The 21,249-nt window shown below is 49.3% G+C and overlaps 1 protein-coding gene and 1 long non-coding RNA gene across 8 annotated transcripts in view; both read right to left on the bottom strand.

The window, feature by feature from the left end:
- The window catches only part of Trerf1 (transcriptional regulating factor 1), a 46,872-nt gene extending 31,762 nt beyond the window's left edge, over nt 1-15,110 (bottom strand). Inside the window, exons 1-9 of one of the 6 annotated variants that reach the window (XM_021218218.2) lie at nt 13,660-15,110; nt 12,383-12,429; nt 11,185-11,338; nt 9,335-9,682; nt 5,520-5,904; nt 4,519-4,585; nt 2,638-2,777; nt 2,408-2,511; nt 411-486 (exon numbers count right to left, since the gene is read on the bottom strand). In XM_021218218.2, coding sequence (XP_021073877.1) covers nt 411-486; nt 2,408-2,511; nt 2,638-2,777; nt 4,519-4,585; nt 5,520-5,904; nt 9,335-9,682; nt 11,185-11,338; nt 12,383-12,429; nt 13,660-15,093 — 2,755 coding nt within the window. In that variant the 5' untranslated portion in view covers nt 15,094-15,110. The remainder of the gene's footprint in view (nt 1-410; nt 487-2,407; nt 2,512-2,637; nt 2,778-4,518; nt 4,586-5,519; nt 5,905-9,334; nt 9,683-11,184; nt 11,339-12,382; nt 12,430-13,659) is intronic. The other 5 variants (XM_021218220.2, XM_021218219.2, XM_021218221.2 and 2 more) reach the window with 5 other exon arrangements.
- A 142-nt stretch (nt 15,111-15,252) lies between these two features.
- The window catches only part of LOC115062501, a 176,370-nt gene continuing 170,373 nt past the window's right edge, over nt 15,253-21,249 (bottom strand). For both annotated transcript variants that reach the window (XR_003842453.1, XR_003842452.1), the window contains exon 5: nt 15,253-15,432. This is a non-coding gene — a long non-coding RNA (uncharacterized LOC115062501). The remainder of the gene's footprint in view (nt 15,433-21,249) is intronic.

Raw genomic sequence — 21,249 nt, 5'->3', positions numbered from 1 at the left:
TTCCCTTCCCTTCCCTTCCCTTCCCTTCCCTTCCCTTCCCTCCCCTTCCTTTTCTTCTCTTCTTTCTTTTTCTAATTCAAGCCTACAGAAAGCCTAGGGCCTTGAGGAAGATCTAAGCCCACCTTTACTGCCCCCAAAGCCACGGGCTGCTAATAGTGGCCTGCTCTGTGTTGTAGCCTTGGTGGCTCTTCCCTCTGATGTACAGGTCCCACTGCCAGGTGGGCAGCCACCGTGCGCCATCTCCCAGGTCTTGGGACATTCACAGGGGCAGGTATTTACACTGACATGTGCCTGGCAGTGTCGGGATAATAGACCCAGTATTATCTATTTGTTCAAACAAATGACACAGAGCCAAGCGTGATGTGCCCACTCTTAGGAAGCAACAGGGCCCAGGGATCCTGGCAACCTACCGGCGTAGTGGTAATTTGCTAAAGGATGACATTTTAACCTGACTGGCTTCCGAAGCAGCAGCATTTCCAGGGTAGCCTGCGGGGTCAGAGAGAACAGGCAGAAGTCAGTCTACGTTCGAGTCCCCATGGGAAAGCGGGTCTGACACTGCATCAGAACAGGTAAGAAACCTGGGGACTGACGATGCTAATGGGAATTTCCTTTCAGTTTGGCTCCAACAGGACTCAACATTTTAACTCCCACCTCCTCTGCCAGCCCGGAGCTCATGCCTGAAGCTAGCTGGTCACATCACAGAAAATATAAAGGACAGCTGTGAAGTGAGTACTCCTTTGGAGAGACAGGGTGGGGTCTCTCTGAAGAGAGGTGGATTCTCAGGGGGAGGGTTTGGAGACGAAGGAGCGGGTGGTCAGTGACTGCTTTATAGCCAACCACAGCTCTCTTTATCACTGAATAAAAACAGATGTGTCAAGTAATAAGTGTACCACATGCTGTCCTTCCGGAGTGTCACCCAGTAAACCCTTCAGATCTGCCTCCTGCAGCTGTCTTGCGTACATGTCTGTGTTCATGTGGGTCCATGTATGTGTGTGCATATGCAAGCATATGGGCCTGCGGAGGTCAGATGACAAGCTGTCACCCATTCTTCAGGTGCTGGTCACCTTGTGTTTGGAGAGAGTATCTCTCACTGGCCTAGAGCTCACCAAGCAGCTGAGGCTATCCGACCTATGAAAACCAAGGATTTGCCTGTGTGTCCCTCCCTCCCAGCACTGCAAATACAAGTTCACTGCACAAAATCTATGTCTGTGTGCCTGGCACTCATGGAGCCTAGAAGAAGACATCCGATCTCCTGGAACTGGAGTTACAGTCAGTTTGAAGCGGCCACACAGCTGCTGGGAATCAAACCTGCGTCCTTTGGAAGAAGACCTCCCCCCCACTAGATTTTAAAAGAAAAGACAGCAGGAGAGTGGATGGGTTTGGGTTGAGGGAGGCAGAGAAATCTTAAGTCCATAGGTCAGAAGCCTCAGCAACCTTTAAGGAGCTGCTTAGAAAGCCAGAACCTCTGAGCTGGAGAGATAACTCAGAGGTTAAAGCACTGGCTGCTCTTCCAGAGGACTCAGGTTCAATTCCCAGCCCCATAAGGTGGCTTACAAGCCTGTATCTCCAGTTACAGGGGGGTCTGATGCCCTCTTCTGGCTCCATGGATACTGCACACAATTAACATTTATACACTATACATTTATAAAATAAAAAAAAAAAAGGAAAAAAGGAAAAAAAAGAGAGAGAGAGAGAGAAGAAAATCCAGAATCCCGGGCCCCACCACCATCTGCTGACTCAATGCAAACACCTTAGGAATACTCCCCAGTGATTTATGTATGTTGCTGAAGGTTCCAGAAGGGCACTGGTCTCAAAGGCAAGCATTATATATCACACATAAAGTATTGGCACATTTGTTCTTTTTTTTTTTGCATTTCCGTAAAATCTGAAAGCAGGAACCTGATTCCAGTACTAGAAGAACTATGCCCTTCTATAGAAGGGAAACTGAGGCTGGTGATGTACTTATCTGGACAGAAGTGAAGGCTGCCAAGCCAAATGGTCAGCGCTGACTCTGGGAAGATGGCCTCATGGTTCTAGTTTAGGGACATCTGAGTATCCCTAATGAAGGCCCCCAATGTTCAGAACTATGTTAAAGGTAGGAAAACAGAACTGCTTAATGACAGAGAAAAGAGGTCTGGAGGCATCCAAGTTTGTCTGATTTCCACAGTGGGAAGGACCTGGAGGCCGGTTCTTGTTTAACTCAAGCTTTTCTTCCACCCCCGTCATGGTGCCTGAAGTGAAATTCTCATTTCCTAGAACACACATACCCCTCATTATAATTTAGTTACAGAGATGCTGGTAGGTGTCCAAGTGGGGCTTTCTTTGTTGGAGGTCTTCCTGTCTGGACCTAAGCATTGGGCTCATGCATCCACAAAGCCCCCGTTCCTACCTTTCCTAGCTTCCTTACCATCACGTCACCTTTGGCCTCAAAGAGAGAGTGCAAAGCAAATTCTGAATTGGTTCCTCCGCCTGGCAGCGCACTGGAACAACACAAATTCAGAAGATTCTCCACTGTTGAGAATAAGAAGTCATCGTATCAGAAATGCTCAGTGTCACAAAAGCCCACACCCATTCTGGGGCCAGACGTTCCTGTTAGAGAAGCCAGCCTCACCCCCAGCTCCTCCCTAGCACCAGTACCTTGCTGCTGGAGGGCCTGGTTTTCCAGCTCAGGCCACGGCTTCCAAACCAGTGTGGCCTTGTGTGTGTCCTGAGCCAGGGCCGAGACGTCTTGCAGTTCTGGGATCTCTGCTTGGAATCTTAAGCCAATGTTGATGCGTCTTAAAAGAAAAACGGTATGGTCTTCAATGTGACCGCCTAGACCAGGGGCAACTGTCAGGAGCTGCAAACGTCAGGGAAGCAGTTCCTTCTGCTAGAAGAATGCCAGAGCAGGGCCCTCCAAGTCCAGGCATGGCCCTTTTCACTCACTGGCAAGAACAGCTTTAATGTTGGGTGTTGAGGTACACTGGGTGAAGGTGTGTCTCTGCACATTCAATTGTTAATTTTGTACCAGCAGAGAGCTCGATACTGGCAAGGACTTGGTCTTGTTATTTTTATGTCCTATCACCGGTGTCATATTTTATAAATATTAATTCTTCCTCATTTGCCTCAGACAATCTAGAATTGCATGATTGGCTGTCATAAAGATCTGATGGCCAGTAGCTGGCAGGAACCAGACATGAGAGTTTCATCCAGGAGACACAGAGGTGAATGGTCGGATCAGAGTGGAGCAGAGAGATAGACCTGTCCATGTGGTGGGATGTAGTGTCAGGATTAGTTGGGTTAGAGGAGTCGGGAGAGTACCCAGCAAAAGGCTCAAGCTTTACAATATTAATAAGAATCAGTGTCATTTGTACCCCTGGCGGGTTCAAGTTAGGCCTGTTACAGTTGGGGACCTGGGGAAAAGCAAGAGGGGCAAGCAGTCCGACTTCTCAGCTTTCAGCCTCGCTACAGAAACAGGAATGGAAGGACAGCTAATTCCAAGAGAGGGGTTTCCGAGGGTATGGCTAGAGCAAGCCATAGAATGAAGGGAGGGGGCTAGGTGTGGGCACCAATGTAAAGTATGTATCCCTTCCAGACCACTTATACATGGGTCATGCCATCTACGTCATCTACACTCACAAAGACCTGGGATCCGAACAAGGTTGTAACCAAGATTCCCTTTCAAGGCACCAACAAAGGCCTCAAAAAACTGACTCAGTTAAAAAAAAAAAAAAAATCAAAACTAGAATGTGGCAACTCAAGCTTTTTGATTCTGGATTCTACAAAGCTCCACCCCATGGCCTCTTTTCACTCCCTTCCATAGTAAAGTAGCGTCTCTTTATCTACAGCTTTCTGTGGTCTTCCGTTACTCATGGCTCACTAACATTAGCTGGAATACTTAGACGAAATTAATATGGGAGGAAAATATTAAGCGGGAAGATCCAGAAATAAATAATTCTGTAAGTGCTACTTTCGTTCTATTCTAAGTAATGTGATGAAACAGCAAGCCAAGCCACTCCTGCCTGCCTCAGATGCCTACCCGGTGGTCAGTTGGGATCTATATAGTCTACGGTAGATCACTGGATAGTCTTATCTACTTTGATAGACTTTGTCTCAGTTATCAGACAGATGGTTGCGGCACTGCAGGACTAATGTGCAGGGCATGGTCCTATCAGAGGTTTCTGGTACCCTCTGGTGGTCACACCCCCCATGTGTGTGTGTGGATACTGTACCTCTCACCGATCATGAAATGATTCAAACACTCAACAAGCCCATTTGGAAGACTGGCCAAGAGTCACAGAGGGAACATGGGAAACAGAACATTCAGAAGGGTTCTCTTCTAGTTAAGCTCAGGTCTCTGAAATACTAGCAGCTATAAGCAAATGGTAGGAAGGAAGCCACCATCCTACCTTTCCACAACTCTCCCCTCTCAGTGACCCCTGAATACAGAAATACCGACCACTGACCGCCCTTCTAGAAGCCTCCAGACCTTTCCTTATCTGTAGCTTATGCTCTGAAGAATAATTGGCTATTGCTTACGGTTCAACATCCACCGTCTGCTCTCCAGGTCCTGGGGTGACTGTCACATTGCTGCCATCGATGCTGCCTGAAACACAAACGCTAGAGTTTTACCAGGCAACAAGAAAAAAAACGTCCCAACAAATGAAAACAGATGGAAGCTAGCTGATCAGTGACTAGCCAAGCAGCAAACACAACAAAGCTCGTCTCCTCCCCAACTCATATCAATTTCCAGAAGATGGGATGGATTCACGAGGTTCTTTTTCTTTCTGCTCTCTCTCCCTATCCTTCAGACCCGTGACAGGGTCTTGATGTGTAGCTCAGTCTGGTTTTGAACTTCCTCCAGCTTTAAGCCTCACCCACCCCAGTGCTTGCGATTACAGGCCGAAGGATAGCCATTTCTCACAGTGTGAGTTAAAGCTGGCTGGCTAAGCTACATGGTTTCTAGGCAACCAGAAAGAAACCTAGCTACAAAGATCTCTCATCTCCCTTTGGCCCCCTCAAAATCTACTGAGGAGATGGGGTTTTCCTGGGTTGCTCAGGCTGGTCTTCAACCCTTGCCCCCAATCCCTTTTGCCTCAGCTTCTATAGTAGTTGGGGCTACACTCGCATATGACCTACAGGGCTCATGATGGATTTTTTTTTTTTTTTTTAAAGCACAGTAAATATTAAGATTTATTCTTGCTTATAATAGCCGCCATGTGTATAACAGCTAAATATTTATCTTAAGCATCTTTTTTGACCATCCAAAGCAGTCTTACTGTGTACATTTTCCTTTTTCTTTATCCCCAAACACTCTCTGACTCGCTTCTCTCCTCAGACAGCTTCCCTCGAGTTACTAAATGCGATGCCCATGCGGAGTCTTTTAAGACCACCTTGCATCATCTGTGGTACACATCATGGGTATTTCACAGAAATCCACGGGGCAAACTAGCCAGTTGAAGAAAAGTGAGACTCCCCACCCACTCAGGGTAGCACCCCAATCGACAGAGGTGACACCAGGGGTTAAAGGGACGACTCACTGGAACGGCACAGCAGCACGCGTGGCGTGGGCGTGAGGGGAGTGAGGGGCAGCTGGGGGTGCACTCCAGGGCCGTGGCCAGAGATGAGGACATTGCTGAAGAGCCCTGAGCCCTGGCGCACGGGGCTCAGCATGGGTGGCGGAGTGTAGGGGGGCAGTTCGTGGGCGGGGTCCAGGAGCAGGTGGTCCCCGAGGATTCGTGGGGAGCGCAGCTGGCTCTGGTACAGGGTGGCCCCCGAGTAAGAGGTGGGGTTGGGAGTATAGGAAGAAGGCGGTGGTGGGATGAAGAGGGGCTCAGGCCGGTGCCGGAACTTCTTCTTCTCTGGTAGGGTCTTGAGGGGCTCCTCAACTTTGGCGGCGATGGGTGGATGTTTCCGGGGGATTTCCTAGAGTGAGAGGAACAGTTGGGATTCAAACTAGGACATCCCAGCCATTGTCCCCTTTCTAAGTACAGAATTGCTATCCTTGCCTTGGGCCCTCTCCGTAGATTTGGCCAGGGATCCCGAAAATTCCAAGGGTGGGGGGTGGGGGAGAGACTGCCTCCCTTGTGTTCGTCCCCTCCCACTCCCACCACATCGGCCTTGGGCTGGTTAGCAAAGAAAATCCGGAAGGTCTAAGAAGGGTAGGGTGGGTCCGCAAGAAGTAATACATTAAAACTCTGGCTTATCACTGCATTTCCATCTGTCTTGAGTGGAATCCAGCAGAGTGGCTCTTTAGTTTCCCCCACTGCTCCTGCAGGGATAGATCACACGTGTTCTAAGCAGGGGACAGAACCCTCTCTTCAGGGATGCAAGGCCCAAGGCTGAGGGGCAGGAAGAGGTTCGTGCCTAGCACAGGTCCCCCCCGAGCTGTCACCACAGCTCTCTACAGGGTTACTGGAGGCCGGAGCACAGTGGCCCACAATCCTCAAGGCCGTTTCAACGGGCTCTCCTGGAGCTGGAGCTGGAGCTGGTGATGCCCCGCAGTCACGCCCCTCTGAGGCTCCTCTGTAGCACCCCCATCTCCTCCTGCTTCCTGTCAGCAGAGCTAGTTTAGGTTATGGCGGGGAACCCAGCCTCGTCTGGGGTGGGGTGGGGGGGGAACCTGCCACCACGGAGACACGTTATACTAGTAACTCCACACATGCACGTCAAAAAGAGAAGCAGGGTATGCCAAAGCCAGACGAAACAGACTTGGGTGGGGGCGGCGCCAGCATCCACCCAGAAAAGCCCGAGAGCTGGGTGTGACAGCCAGCCGGGATACCTGAGGAGAGGCTCTGAGGTGCCCAGGCACAGCTGCAGTGCCCAGCAGCTCTAGTGCCAGAGTGGCGAGTGAAGACAGCAGCAAGGGGTGATGGGAAAGACTTCCATGGTCACATGACCAGCTGCCTCCAGGCCATGTGACCTGCCCCAGCTCCCCTAAGCTTTGGGCCCCTCTCACCGGCCTGCCTTCGGTAGTGTGGGCTCTGCCTCTCCCCTTCCCACCAACTACTTCTTCCTCAGCTCCCTGATCTTCCGAGGTGCCATCCCAGCCTCCAGGAGAGACTCTTGGGGAGGTAGAAGTGAAGGAGGAGAGGGAGAGGGGCTCCCGGCTTCCCCGTGGAGGTTCTCGAGGGAGCGCTAACGTGGGTCTCCGCAGACCAGTGCCCTCCAGCCTCCCTCCTTTCCTCGAGCAGGACCCCCGAGGAGCCAAGAGGCTGCTGAAGAGAATGTTTGGAACAGGCATCTCGGCCATCCCCACCCCTGACTGCGGAGCAAATCTGGAAACCTTTAAGCCCCTGTCCCTGAGTCACTGAGGAGGTCACTTAAGTAACTGTGGAGTTCTTGGTGACCTCAACTTTGTCGGGGAACCTAAACACAGAGTTCAAAAGTCCTTTTTAGGCTCTTTCTGGGTGCTTCTACCTCTAAATAATGCTTTATTATCTCCCGGGCAAGGCTCTCTGAGCTACCAGAGGCCCAACTCAGAAAGTCAAACCACCCAGACTGGCACACTTGGGTCGTATCTGAAATGTTTAAACGAAGGACTCTAGGGGGCAGAGCCAAAAACACTGAATTTTATAAAGTTCCTGCTCCCAGGGGAGGGAGAAGGCCACCGGTAAGTCCAACACTCTGGGGAAAACGGAGACTCTGAGAGGGACATTTCAAGTTGGCTTTATCTCAGAGCCGAGATTTGAGTTTAAAGCTCTTTCCTGGATTTTAAACTTGTTTTCACATTAAGGGCTTGATTCCCATCCTTTCCTCATTCCCTGAGCATGCGTCTACTTCAGCCTGCCTGTCAGCTGATGGTGTCTCTCTACCCTGCATTAAACCAAGGTCATCCCTTCCTTCTCAGCCTACTCATAGCTCCCATAACGATTTCCTAAGTAAAAACACCACCATGCTGCCTCGCTAGCTGGACCACCCCACCCACCTGGTGTACAGGTGCACCCTGATTTACGATGGAGCTACACTCGGAATAACCCACTGCAAAACCAAGCGATTAAGTTTAAAATGCAGTCTAATATACCTCACCCACAGAGCATCCTACCTCTGCAACTCAGGGCCAACAGTCTGTAATCTTTCTCCTCCTGATCTAGTAGCCGACTGGAATCAGTGGCTTTTAATGCCATGGCTCAGCACCAGGAGAGAGTTATATCGTGTAGTTGTACGTCACCAGCCAAGATCCCAAATTCAAAGTTGAACTTTTATGTGTATATAAAGCTGAAAACTTGGAGGAGGAGGCATTCTGGCAGAAGACATCTGTCTTTCCATCTTGTCACCTCCAGGGAATAGGTTTCTCCCTAGCTCCGCCTCTTCTCACTGTCTTGAATGAGATGGGTGTGTGTAATCCCAGGATAGGCACAGAGCCTCTCATACCTGCCATACAACTTCCTCAGGCAAGGTGTGTGTGTGTGTGTGTGTGTGTGTGTGTGTGTGTGTGTGTGTGTGTGTGTATAAGCTATCCTATCAACTGTTGCTAGTCCCCTCTGGCCAGAATACGGGGTGCTCCCTCAGCCTCTCATCTTCTGAGTCTCAACTTCACACAAGAACCCCAAAACAGTTCTTTTTTTTCCTGGATGTTTCAGCCCCGCCCTTACGGCTCCCGGACTCCCAGAATGCACTTATTCTCTCAGGACATAGAAGACCCAACACACTACTCCGTGGGAAGAGACAGGTCTGGTATGGCCAACCATGGAGGTCATTAATTCCCCAGGGTAGGGAGCAGAAGAGGCAGAGAGAAGAGGAGAGGGTGATGAAGGCAAGGAGAATCTAACAGGGACTGAGAAACATGAATCGCTTTGCTTTCCTGAGTTTGGCGGGGTCTGGCTCTCATGGGGCTTAGTGCGGGAACCGTAATAGGTTCGATACCCCAGGGATTAAATAAAGCAGCTGTGACAATCGCTGATGCTATGGACCAGGCAGATCATCTGAGCTGATTGATGGTTTGCCTACTTTCCAGGGGGCAGTCATTCCAAGGTTTACGTCTTTGGCGTCTGAATCTGGGGAGACCCAGGTTCTAGGGAAGATCCAGGGCAAGGAAACAGCTGTTTATTAGCCCAGATACTTTTTCCATTCTTAGTCACTGGTAAGGCTGCATCGATGGCTGCCAACTGGATTGTCATTTACTTTTAGGCCTGAGAACACATCAGTTTTCAGAACTGGATCCAGACCATCAGCCTGGAGGAGTAACAAAGATGGAACGGTTGGGCACATGCGGGTGGCGTGGGAGGCTTGAACCCGAGAGGGAGACTTAGGTCAAGTAGCTCAGGCCGGTGACTCTGGAAAAGTCTGTCCTCATCTCCAGGAAAGCAAAGCAGTGGTCCCCACCCCAGGCAGGCGTGGCGGGGCAGCAACTCACAGCAGGCGCACGGGGGGCAGCCCCTTGGGGAGAGTGAGGGGGGGACAGGGTCATCCTCACAAGTACGGGCATCTCATCGTCCGACATCGAGCTGGCTGGCTTGTCTCTGGCCGAGGGGGTGGCAGCGACGCTGTTGGTGAACCCCTGAGAGCTGGGCTTGGGTGGGAGAAGCTTGACAGGGACAGACACGGGCATGACCATAGGCGTGAGGCGCTCCGCCTCAGGAGGGAGCTGCGGTGGCGGCGGCGGAGGCGGCAGTGGCGGCTGAGGCTGAGGCTGAGGCTGGGGCTGGGGCTGGGGCTGAGGCTGAGGCTGAGGCTGAGGCGGTGGGGCCTTCTCTCCTTCCTCCTACATAGACAATAAAGGCTTTGATCCTGGGCTGAAAGCAGCTCTCCCAAGGGGGACGGACTGGCTTTTCCTCAGAGGTTCCAGGATATCAGTGGTGGGGAGCAGAAAAACCACAGCTGGGTGGTTTCCTTCCTGTAACTCTGGGTCCCTGAGCTACATTTAAGATATCACTTGTATATGAAAAAAAAAAAAAAAAATATATATATATATATATATATATATATATATATTTAAAAGAAGTTGGTGGCTTTCATGGCTTTTTGAAGCAAAGGAAAGGGATTGCTATTCAGTCAAAACTAAACATGATTTTTATGTAGATTTCCATTCCTTGGGTCTCAGTTGACTCTGTGTCTATGGAAACAATTATTTCAGCCTAAATATTATTCAGGCTAGGAAACCCCATTGAAAATGCAAAATATGCTATGGCCATGTTTGTTTCTTTGAGACAGACTCTCAAAAGGTAGCCCAAACTCAGAATTTTCCTGCCTCAGCCTCCCGAGTGCTGGGATTATAGGTGTATAATGCCACAACAGGCTCAAAAACATACATTTTTCTGTTCTGTTTTCTTTTTGAGATAAGGGTCTTGCAATGTTGCTTTAGCAAGCCTTGAACATGCCATGTAAACCAGGCTAGTCTCAACTTGCAGTGAACCCCCTGTCTCTAGCTCCTGAGCACTGGGGTTATAGAGGCCATGAGCCATGAATTACCTGCCAACATTCTGTTTTTAAAATGTGAAGCCAGGCTGGAGAGATGGTTAAAAGCACAGGCTGCGCTTCCAGAGGATCCAAGTTCAATTCCCAGTACCCACATGGCAGCTCAGAACTGTGTTATACAAGTGACTTGACACCCTCATATAGACATGCATACAGGCAAAACACCAATGCACATAAAATAAAATAATAATTTTTTTTAAAGTGAAGATAAACTCCTCTTTTATCTGGCATAGCCAGGAAATAGAGAAGGGAAAGTGAATCTCATAAATTCAATATTCAAAGAAAATTTCAGAAAATTCTGAGTTTTAACCAAACCCAAAGATGGTTTCTTATATGACTTTCCACCTGGATAATCCTGAGGGTATTACAGAATCACTGGATCCTACCTACAGCCAATCACCACTGCATGGATGGACAGAAAATTCTGGCCAAGTGCTTGAGAATTATATGCTTTTTCTTAGTCACAGACCACCATGTGGTTATGGTCTCGAGTACTTTGCATATACTTTCGATTTCAACTGTACTTTACATTTGCATGTGTATATACTCTGAATTTACATATTTATAGATTCCACATTGACATAGTTCCTTCAGCACCTTTCTCTGGAATGGGATTCCCTAAAGAGATTTCTAGCAATGTGCTTTCAACACTTGTCTAAGAAGCCAGGGAAGGGGAGAATGTGCCTCTCCTGGCGCCTACAAAAGGCACACGTCCCCCTGTCTCCCTCAGCAGCAAAGCAAAGCAAGCAACATATGGCCCCGGAAAGGATGGAGTGGGCTCCTACTGACCTGTTTGAGGCTGGGGGACGCCCTCATTCCCCCATGGGATCGCATGTGGCCGTTCAGGGCGGGCAGGCTTTTGAACTCCTTCAGGCAGATGGAGCATGTCAGCTTGTTCTTGGCATCAAACTGGTCCCCAAACACTCCTTTGGTTTGGCCGCTGCTGAAGGGTAAGGCCACATGGAAAGGAGAGGGAAAGAGCTTATCACAAGCCATCAAACCTACAATGAAATCATTTTGTTTATCTACTCTACCACTGTCTGTGGCTTCCATATCTGCCAGATAATCAAGCCCAATGTACAGATGGAGAAACGGAGGCTCAGAGGGAGCAAGGGTTACGTTCTTTAAAAACATTAAAAATTTAAATTATATATACATAATATATATAATATATATATATCTAATTTGTGTGTGTGTGTGTGTGTGCGCGCGCGCGTGCGCGCACGCACATGTGTAGTGTTTCAGTTGCTTGTCTGTATGTGGATTGTGTGTGTGCTTGGTACCTGGAGAAACACGAAGAGGGCACCAGATTCCCTGGAGCTGGAGTTATAGGCAGTTGTGAGCCACCTCATGTGGGTGCTGGGACCCCAACTCCAGTCTACAGTGAAACCAGCAGGTGCTCTTTAAGGCTAGGCCATCTCTCCAGCAGAAAGGAAAGGGCTTTCTTAGAATCGTGTCGTACAGGACACGTCCTCCATCCTTCTAGACCTGTAGGCACTGGGGCTTTCTCATCCACAGCTTTAAACGCCCACCCACCATGGCCCCGAGAGACAGAAGGGAGTCTGCACCATCCATCTGACACAGCCAAAGCTCAGCTCTAAGCCTGGCACACGGAAGGCACCCACTAACGCCCCAGTGCCCGAAGGGATAAAGAACAGAGTAGGAACCGAGTACACAGCAGCCGAGCCTTACTGCCCCTTTGCTCTGTGTGCACCTTCAGCCCTCTGAGCCCAGTTTTCTCGTTTCTAAATCGAGAACAGCAGTAGCTGGGGACCACTGAGGACTTGCAGTTGCCAAGCGCCCGACAGCAATGGCTGCCTTACTGGTGTTTTCCTCCGTGTAACACACAGGTCGTGTGCTCGAACGCAGCCGCGGCTGCTTTTTCCCTCTGCTTGCCTTGAAACTCTGACCTTGGATTTAGAAATAAGTTATTTAAACAACCCAAGATACCCCCAGCCTCCCGAATATTCCAAATCTTTGCTCATACCTTGATTCCGGGGATCCAGGCTGGGCTCTCCCATCAGGTAAGTGGATCTAATTTTGAGCCAAACAGGGGGCACCAGAAGAAAACAAGAAGAAAGAAAAAACACAAACAAACAAAGAAACAAACAAACATGTATTTTTAAAATGAGGAATTTCAAGTGGTCCAAACACCAGGATCTACCCTTCCAGAACTTTCTCTGCCCACAATTAGCCTGACATGTCTACTCATGCCTTTGTCCCACATCTGGTTTCTTTCCACTGTTCCCTGAACTCAGATGACGCCAGCCCCAAGCCTACTGGGAGTCACCCCGCTTCAGCCCTTCTTAAGAAGTCTGTATCTAGTCTGCACTAACAGAGTCCATCCCCACAAAGGACAGACAGGACAGTGGGTGGTACAGCATCGCTCCAAGAGGCCTGATAGCATCAACACTAAACAAACAAGAACTTCGTAGGTGTGACTACGTGTATGGCGTGTGTATAAGTGGTGTGGGTCAAGAGCGGGGAGCATCTACGTGCACAGTGATTGTGCAGAAGTCACAGGACAATCTGTGTCTTGGGGATATTGCAAGGACTGAGTTTCAGTGGGGATGAGATGTCCCCACTCTGTGGTCCTTTTGGCTCTGACATAGACACTGTACATGCGTGTGTGTTTGTATCTGTGCAAGTGCATGCGGTTCTATATGCACATGTGGGCATGTGAGTGAAGGCTAGAGGTTAGGCTAGCCTTGGCTACTGTTTCCCAGGCACTGTCCGCATCAACATTTTTATTATATTTCATCTATCTATCTCTATCTATCTATCTATCTATCTATCTATCTATCTATCTATCTATCTATCTATCTATCTATCTATCATTTATCCATCCATCCATCCATCCATCCATCCATCCATTCATCATCCATCCTTTGGTCTCTGCCTCCCCAGTGCTGGGATTACGAGCACCTGCTGCCAAGCTCTGCCCTGCATCCCATGATTGAATTGAGCCAACCCTCCAGCCCCTGACTCGAGGTCCTGATCATTACATTAACCACTTCAGACATACTACAATATTCTGGCCATCTCTTTAGTGAGGTGACAAATCGCCAGGGCAAAGACTGAATCCGAATTGATTTTGTATTCCAAGTGTCTGTCACAGACAGTGCCTGGCACATGTCGGTTAACCTTTGTGAAATGTATAAAGAACATAAAGGATGAAGGTTGGAGGCAGAATTGGGCACCGCAGCGACTCACGCCTGGCTGAGTCTGATGCACATGTGGATATGGGGAGAAACTCTGAGATACCTGGGGCCACATCGCACTGGGAGATGGCTGCTGATGCTGAGACCCCATGTTGTTGAGGTGGATCCCACTGGGGGACAGGAGCGGTTGGTGAGGAAGGGTACTAGTGACCCGAGTCATTTCTGAGCTGGCTGGGTCTGCCACTCCTGTATCAGAAGGCCCCATGTCCCCATGGGAGCTCAGCATAGCCGGGGTCTGTCTGTCACTAGAATACGTCTTCAGCTGACTGTCTTCACGCTGCTGGTGCTGGGACAGGTGGCTCTGCTGGTAGAGGGGGTGGCTATAGGGCTGTTGAGGCTCCTGATAGTAATACTGGGGCATGGAGCCCAGCTGGATCAGCTGGACAGCATGTGCCTGCTCCGGGGTATACTGATGAGGGTCCCTGTGGTACGAGGGGGGCTGCAGGTGCATGGATGGCTGCTGCTGCTCTTGCAAGTGTTGCATCATGGGTTGGGGCTGATAATACTGAGGTATCTGCAGTGAACTCTGCCGTTGCTGCAGCTGGAGCTGCTGCGGCTGCTGCTGAGGTGGTGAGGGGCGAATCTGCTGCGGCGGCTGCTGCTGCTGCATCTCCTGCATGGAGATCCGCTGCAGTCCGGCTTGCTGCTGCTGAGGCGGCGGCTGTGGGTAATACTGGTGCTGCTGCAATTGTTGCATATGGCCGGACAGCACCTGAGGGGCTTGCAGTGGTTGTCCTCCTTGCATGGACATCTGGGCCAGGGGCTGCTGGTAGTCATAATACAGGTGCCCTTGGGGTGTGTGCTGCCCGACTGGAAGGGCTGGTTTGGGCAATCCACCTGTGAAGCCAGGATGAGGCTGCTGGGGCACCTGCTGGTAGCGAGAAGCTATAGCTGATGCTGAGGGCTCCACAGGCTTCTGCGACAGCAGTTGACGGAGGGCACTGTCGGGGGTTCCATCCATCACCGCTGATTGGGTGTGCAGCACCTGGGCCATATTGTTGACCTGAATCCGCAGGTTTTGGTTGGCAAATACCTGGGTGAAAGAGTCCAGCTTGTGCAAAACACCACTGGTGAGTTTCTGGGTCCGGATCTCGCTGGCCTGGGAGTAAGTGTATTGGTAGCCATCAGCAGGCTCCACCTGGGCAGGCGCCCCCCACATCATGTTTGAGTTGGCCAAGTTGCTACGAAGCTGGACATGGTTCCCAGGCCCTGCATGGCTTCCCCATCCTCCCTGCCTGGAGGTATCCATCTGACCAAGGTTTTTGGAGCCAATAGGCAAGCCGAGACCATCCCGAGTATCTTGAGGGAAGTGAGGCGAGATGGGTGAGGCCTGTGGGGCGTCCATCCCAGCCCCGGAAATTGTATTCCCATAGCTGTGGCCCAGCCCACTGTGGACACCAAGGGGTGGCTGTTGATAGAAGAGGTTCTCACCACCGTGGGCCACGTGATTGGTCTTGTACAGTTGCTGGTCCCCCATGATGTCCTCCTTGCTTACGAGTGAGTGTTCAGCCACAAACCAAAAACCAAAACCAAAACCAAAAAAAAAAAAAAAAAAAAAAAAAAAAAAAAAAAAAAAAAAAAAAAAAAAAAAAAAAAAAAANAAGAAAATTAAAAAAAAAAAAAAAAAATCCTGAAACCCTGAGAAGATGAGAGAAAGCGTCCACCCTACTCCACAGCTGACATGTCTGTGAGGGTGGCTGGAGACAGGGGTCCCTGTTGGCTTGAACCGGTCATCAGCAGAGCCGGGGTGCCTACATCCTCACGCGGGCAGAGGTATGGACCAGACACCACCGTGCTGGGGGAAAGTCCTTCACACCTGGAAGACAGGATGCAAAAGCCAAAATTGATTTCCCTGAATATTTCCTGACAAGCCATTATTATGAATATTGTGGTCATTAATAAAAGATAGGTACAGGGAGGGCTGGTGCGATGATCAAGACAGAAGATCAAGGCCCTTGCTGCCGAGCCAGGTGACCTCGGTTCAAATCCAGGGACCCACATGGTGGACAGAGAGACCTTTCTCCTGACCACGGTGCTCTGACCTCCACAGGCATGCTATCGTGTATGTTGTGTGTATACTTACCCACAGGGGGAGCGGGGGAGCATGTGCAGGTCAGAAGAGGACTCTGCATCCTGCACAATCGATTCCCACGTATTCCAGGCTCTCTCAATGAACCTTTCAGTAGACTAGTACCCAGCAAGCTCCCACGCACCCCTTCGCTAGGCCGCCCTCAGTGCTGGAGTTATAGCCACAGGCAGGCACATCCAGCTTTGTATATGGTTGCAGGGGATTTGAACTCAGGCCCTCAGTAAGTGAGCCACCTCCCAGCCTCCCTCCTCCCTTTCCAGTTCTTCTGTCGTTTTCAAACTGGGCTGTGAATCTCTGGGAGCACAGGAGGGCTTTGCAGGCATCGCACATGCACTCCAGACTCCAAGAGATTCTCAGGTTCCTGAACTCCCACAGAAGCACTTTTCTAGAACAGGGGGATGAGAGAGGCACACGAGGTCCTTTTCCCTCTGTTCTCCTCTTTTACAAAAAGGAAGGTAGACCTGTTCCAGCGCAGATGCCAACTGGACTCATTTGCTTGTTGATTGATTGTGTATGGCTGTGCGCACATACACATGTAGGCGTTCAAGTGTTGGCGTGCCACAGTGCACGTGGAAGTCAGAGGACAGCTTGTGGCAATCAGCTCTCTCCTCCCACCCTGTAAGTTCTGGGGATTGAACTTGGATCATTGAACTTGGCAGCAAGCTCCTGTATCTGCTGAGGCATCTCACTGGCCCTCCCGTTTCTAATCCCTTTCTCATTAAGTTCTGTGCTGCTGGATTAAGGAGCACTTCCTGTCCTTGTAGAAGCCCTGAGTTCACTTCCCAGCACCCACATCGGGACAATCACAGCCTCCTGTAACTCCATCTCCAGGGGATCTGACGCCCCTTTCTAGCTTCTTAGGGTACTTGAACACATGAACACACAGACCAAAAATAAATCTTAAAAAACAAACTGTAATGGCTAGTTTTGTGTCGACTTGACACAGATGGAGTTATCACAGAGAAAGGAGTTTTAGTTGGGGAAATGCCTCCACGAGATCCAGCTGCAAGGCATTTTCTCAATTAGTGATCAAGGGGGGGAGGTCCCCTTGTGGGTGGTGCCATCTCTGGGCTGTTATTCTTGGTTTTATAAGAGAGCAGGCTGAGCAAGCCAGGGGAAGCAAGCCAGTAAGGAACATCCCTCCATGGCCTCTGCATCAGCTCCTGCTTCCTGACCTGCTAGAGTTCCAGTCCTGACTTCCTTTGGTGATGAACAGCAGTATGGAAATGTAAGCTGAATGAACCCTTTCCTCCCCAACGTGCTTCTTGGTCATGATGTTTGTGCAGGAATAGAAACCCTGACTAAGACACAAACAAACCCCAAAGAAGTCCTACGGCTGCAAAGTTGTCTTCCGACCCTGACACCCATGCCACGGCATACACACCAACTCCCAAACACACTCATACAATAACAGAGAAATAAAATGTAAAAGGAGGTTCTAATACAAACGGAAATTTTGGGTGATGGGTCACAATGTGATTTTTGGTGTAGAATTCAGAAGCAGATCAAAGAACTGAGTGATCTTGCTTTAAGAAAAAGTGTATTTAATAGAACAGCTCAGTGGCCACATGCCCAACGACAATGGGGCACCATACACACTAAACATCAAAGAGGGCCTTTTTTTGTTTTGTTTTAAAGATTTAGTTACTAATTCTTAAATTCATGCATATGTGTGTGTAGTGTGAGTTCATGTGCATCGTATGTGTGCAGTGCCTGCTGAGGCCAGGGAGCACTGGGTCCCCTGGAGCAGGACATACAGATGCTTTTGAGCCACCTGATGTGGGTGCTGGGAACTGAACCTGGATCCCCTGGAAGACCAGCACGTGTTCCTGAGCACAAGACCTTCTCTCCAGCTCCTAGGTTTTCCCGTTTTTGTTCTTGTTGTTTGTTTGTTAAAGATAAAACTGTGTTCTTCCTATCGAGTATGAACAATGGTTTTCTGTGCTGACGTCCGGATAGATGGGAAATGCTGGTCCTGTTCGCTTACTAGCAATAAATAATCGTCTTAGATTATTTTTAGTTATTTCTTTATATGTGCACGTGTGCTTATGTACATATCAATGTGGGTGTTTCTGGAGGCCAGAAGGTGTCAGGTCCCCTGGATGCTATCATTCCCTGACCCGGGCTGCTGGGAACTGGGAAGAGCAGAAAAATAGTAAGCAGTGAGCTGTCTCTCCATGGTTTCATGTAGCCCAGGCTGGCCTTGAGCTTGTGTAGCTGGAGATTACCTTCAGCTTCTGACTCTCTTGACTCTACCTCCTGAGTGTTGAGATTACAGGAGTGGGGATCCCACCTTTATACACTGTTGGGGACCAAACCCAGGGCCTGATGCAGCCAAGGCAAATGACTAACTGAGCAGCACGCCAGCCCAGTGAGAAGTTTATTTTTAGAAAGTCATTCAGTACCACTGTCCTGAGGTACATTTTCAATATAATTTTATTTTAATTTTTTTATTATTTACCTGTGGCCTGATCAATTGTGCACTATTAAAATTATAATCAGAAACTGAAACGAGCAGAAAGTTTAACACAGATTCATGATTCAGAAGCTGGAAAATATGAACTTTATATAAAATTGTTACAGACAAATAGGATGGGGACCCAAATGAAAAAGCGGGGAGGTGACATATAAATAAAGTTTCAAGGAATAACAGAAGACACAGTCTGTGTGTCTGTGTGTGTTGTGTGAGTATGACTAATTGAGTGTGTGTGTGTGTGTGTGTGTGTGTGTGCGTGTGTGTAAAATGAATAATAGGTGATGTCATAGTTTCACTTAAATATCAATATTTATAAATATCCTGGAGATCACATTGGCAAACATGATAAAAACCATAAATGTAAACTTGAACATGAGCCAGGGGGCGAAGAATTTTACAAAAGCCAAGTCGGGCGTGGTGACACATGCCTGCAATTCCAGCCCTCAGAGCCAGGAGGATCCCGAGGGAGTGAAGGGCCTTCTGGGCTACATAAGATCCTGTCTCAAAAATTGAAGACGAAGGAGTTTTACAAACTTATTTTAGGGAGGCTTTTTTTTTTTTTTTGTAATAAGCAGAAACATCTGGAGTTGATCCTGAACTTGAGGTGGTGTGGAAAGTGAGGGGCGGTCCCTGACGACTTCTTAGAAGTTGCACAAGGGTGCTAGGAACAGGGGCGATATGTTCCAGAAGCAGCATCCCTCGCTGCTCAAAAGATGTCCCAGGCCACAGGGGCGCTGGTTAAGAGTTGACATCCAGAGAGTCCTGCCCAGTTCCACTGCAACGGTTAGTTAGTTCTGTCAGCTTGACACAACCCAGAGTTACCTGGAAAGAGTGTCAGTGAGGGGCTGTTTACTCTGGGTTGGCTGTGGGCATCTCTACGGAGGTTTACCTTTATTAATTGATGTGGGAGGCACAGCCCACTGTGGGCAGCACCATTCCTTATGCCGGGGCTCCTGAATTACATAAGCAAAGAGAAATCAAGTGGAGCACAATCATGCCAGAACAAGCAAGCATACATGCATTCATTCCTTTCTGCTTGACTGTGGATTCGATATGACCTGAGCTACCTCAGGCTCCTGCTGCTGCGACGTACCCACAGCGATGGACGACAATCTGGAATCATGAACTAAAATGAGCTCCTTTCTCTCAAAGCTGCTCAATTTATTTTTATTTTATGTATATTTTATGCTTTCCCTACATGCATGTTTGAGCACCGTGTGTGTAGTGCCCATGGAGGCCAGAAGGTGGCATTGGAGCCCTTGGGACTGAAATTACATACAGATAGTTGTGGGCAGCAATATGGGTGCTGGGAATCGAACCCAGGTCCTCTAGAAGAGCAGCCGGTGTTCTTAACCACTGAGCCATCTCTCCTGGACCCATGACTTGCTTATTGTCAGGGTATTTTATCACAGCAGCAGACATGACACTGGGACCTATCTCAAAACAGAAATTGCCTTTTATCAAGGGATCCAGCTCTGACCAGGGACTGGCGTGCATCAATCAGAAAACATTGGCCTAGCTGCATTCAGGGGAAGGTCTGAACCCATATAAGAGTAAGCACGGAGAAGGAGAGACAGGAGAACCAGACCCTGCAATGTTCTGCCCCTCAGAGCCTGGCGTCCCAGTTTGAGGAGACACTCTGTCATTCCCTCAAGCTCTCCCAGAGAAGCGCTACCTGCCCAGTCTGCGGGGCCTGAGTGCCTGGACAACTGCCTACTTCAGCCTCCCACTGCCATGTTCAAGGTCACTCCACCTCATCTGTTACAGACTGGCCAGCCTTCCAAGGATCCTTTTCATCGAACCTGACGTGCTCTGTCCCGCAACAGGACCTTGGCACGTGCTGTGCCCCTGTGGTGGTTTGTGTATGCGCAGGCCAGGGAGTGGCACTATTTGGAGGTGAGGCCTCCAAATAGTGTGTCACGGAGGGCATGGGCTTTAAGACCCTCATCCTAGCTGCCTGGAAGCCAGTATTCTGCTGGCAGCCTTCGGATGAAGATGTAGAACTCTCAGCTCCTCCCGCACCACTCCTACCTGGGAGCTGCCATGTCCCCACCTTGATGAGAATGAAACCTGTAAGCCAGCCCCAATGAAAAGGTGTCCTTACAAGAATTGCCATGGTCACTGTGTCTGCTCACGGCAGTGAAGCCCTAAGACAGGCCCCATATGAAGAGCTAGTTATCCCTCTTCGCAGCCCCTTCCCCATGCCAATGGACCAGGTCACTTCCAGTTCTGAACCCAAACTACCCATACCTAGGGAGTCCAGCCTGACTCCAACCCCAAGTCTATCTAAGGTTCTTTTTTTAAAAAAAATTAATTATTGAAGTGTATGTATTTCTGTGTGTTCCCATGGAGGCCGGAAGAGGATGCTGTATCCCCTGGAGCTGGAGTCGCAATTGAGCTGTTCAGTGTGAATGCAGGGAACTAAACTTAGGTCTCCTGGAAGAACAGCAGGCACTGTTAATGGCGGAGCCACTCCCCAGCCCTGACTTCCTTGATTACATTTTATCCTAAAACTGTATCCCTTCATACGGCCTCCTCTTCCCTTAAGCAACCTCCACTCTTCACAGCTTCTCCGAACAGCTTTGCTCTTATTGTTGTTTGGAGACAGGCTCTCAGGTGGCCTTGAACTCATTGTGTCGCCCGTAATATCCTTGAGCTTCTGATCCTAGTGCCACCATGACTGGTTTACTCGGTTCTGTGGAATTGAACCCAGGGCCTCATATATATAAGAAAAGCAGTCTATGGTCTGAGCCACATCCCCAGCCCCTCTTTTAATACTCCCTTTAAACGATGATTTATTTGGTGTCGAAAAGATGGCTCAATGGTCAAGAGTGGCCACATCTCTTGTAAAAGACCCACGGGCTGTTCTCAGCGCTCACAGCGGGCGGCTCCCAATTCCCTGTAACTACACTACAGCCCCAGTGCCATCAGACGCCTCTGGCTTCCACGGGCACCTGCATTCATCATGACCACATACTCATACATAAATACACACATAATTAAAAATAAAACCTTAATTTATGGTATGCGATATGTGCTGTGTGTGTGTGTGTGTGTGTGTGTGTGTG

This window comes from Mus pahari, chromosome 18 (genome assembly GCF_900095145.1).
Source record: "Mus pahari chromosome 18, PAHARI_EIJ_v1.1, whole genome shotgun sequence".
In the NCBI taxonomy this organism is placed as follows: Eukaryota; Metazoa; Chordata; class Mammalia; order Rodentia; family Muridae; genus Mus; species Mus pahari.
This window is presented reverse-complemented; position numbering and strand designations above follow the sequence as displayed.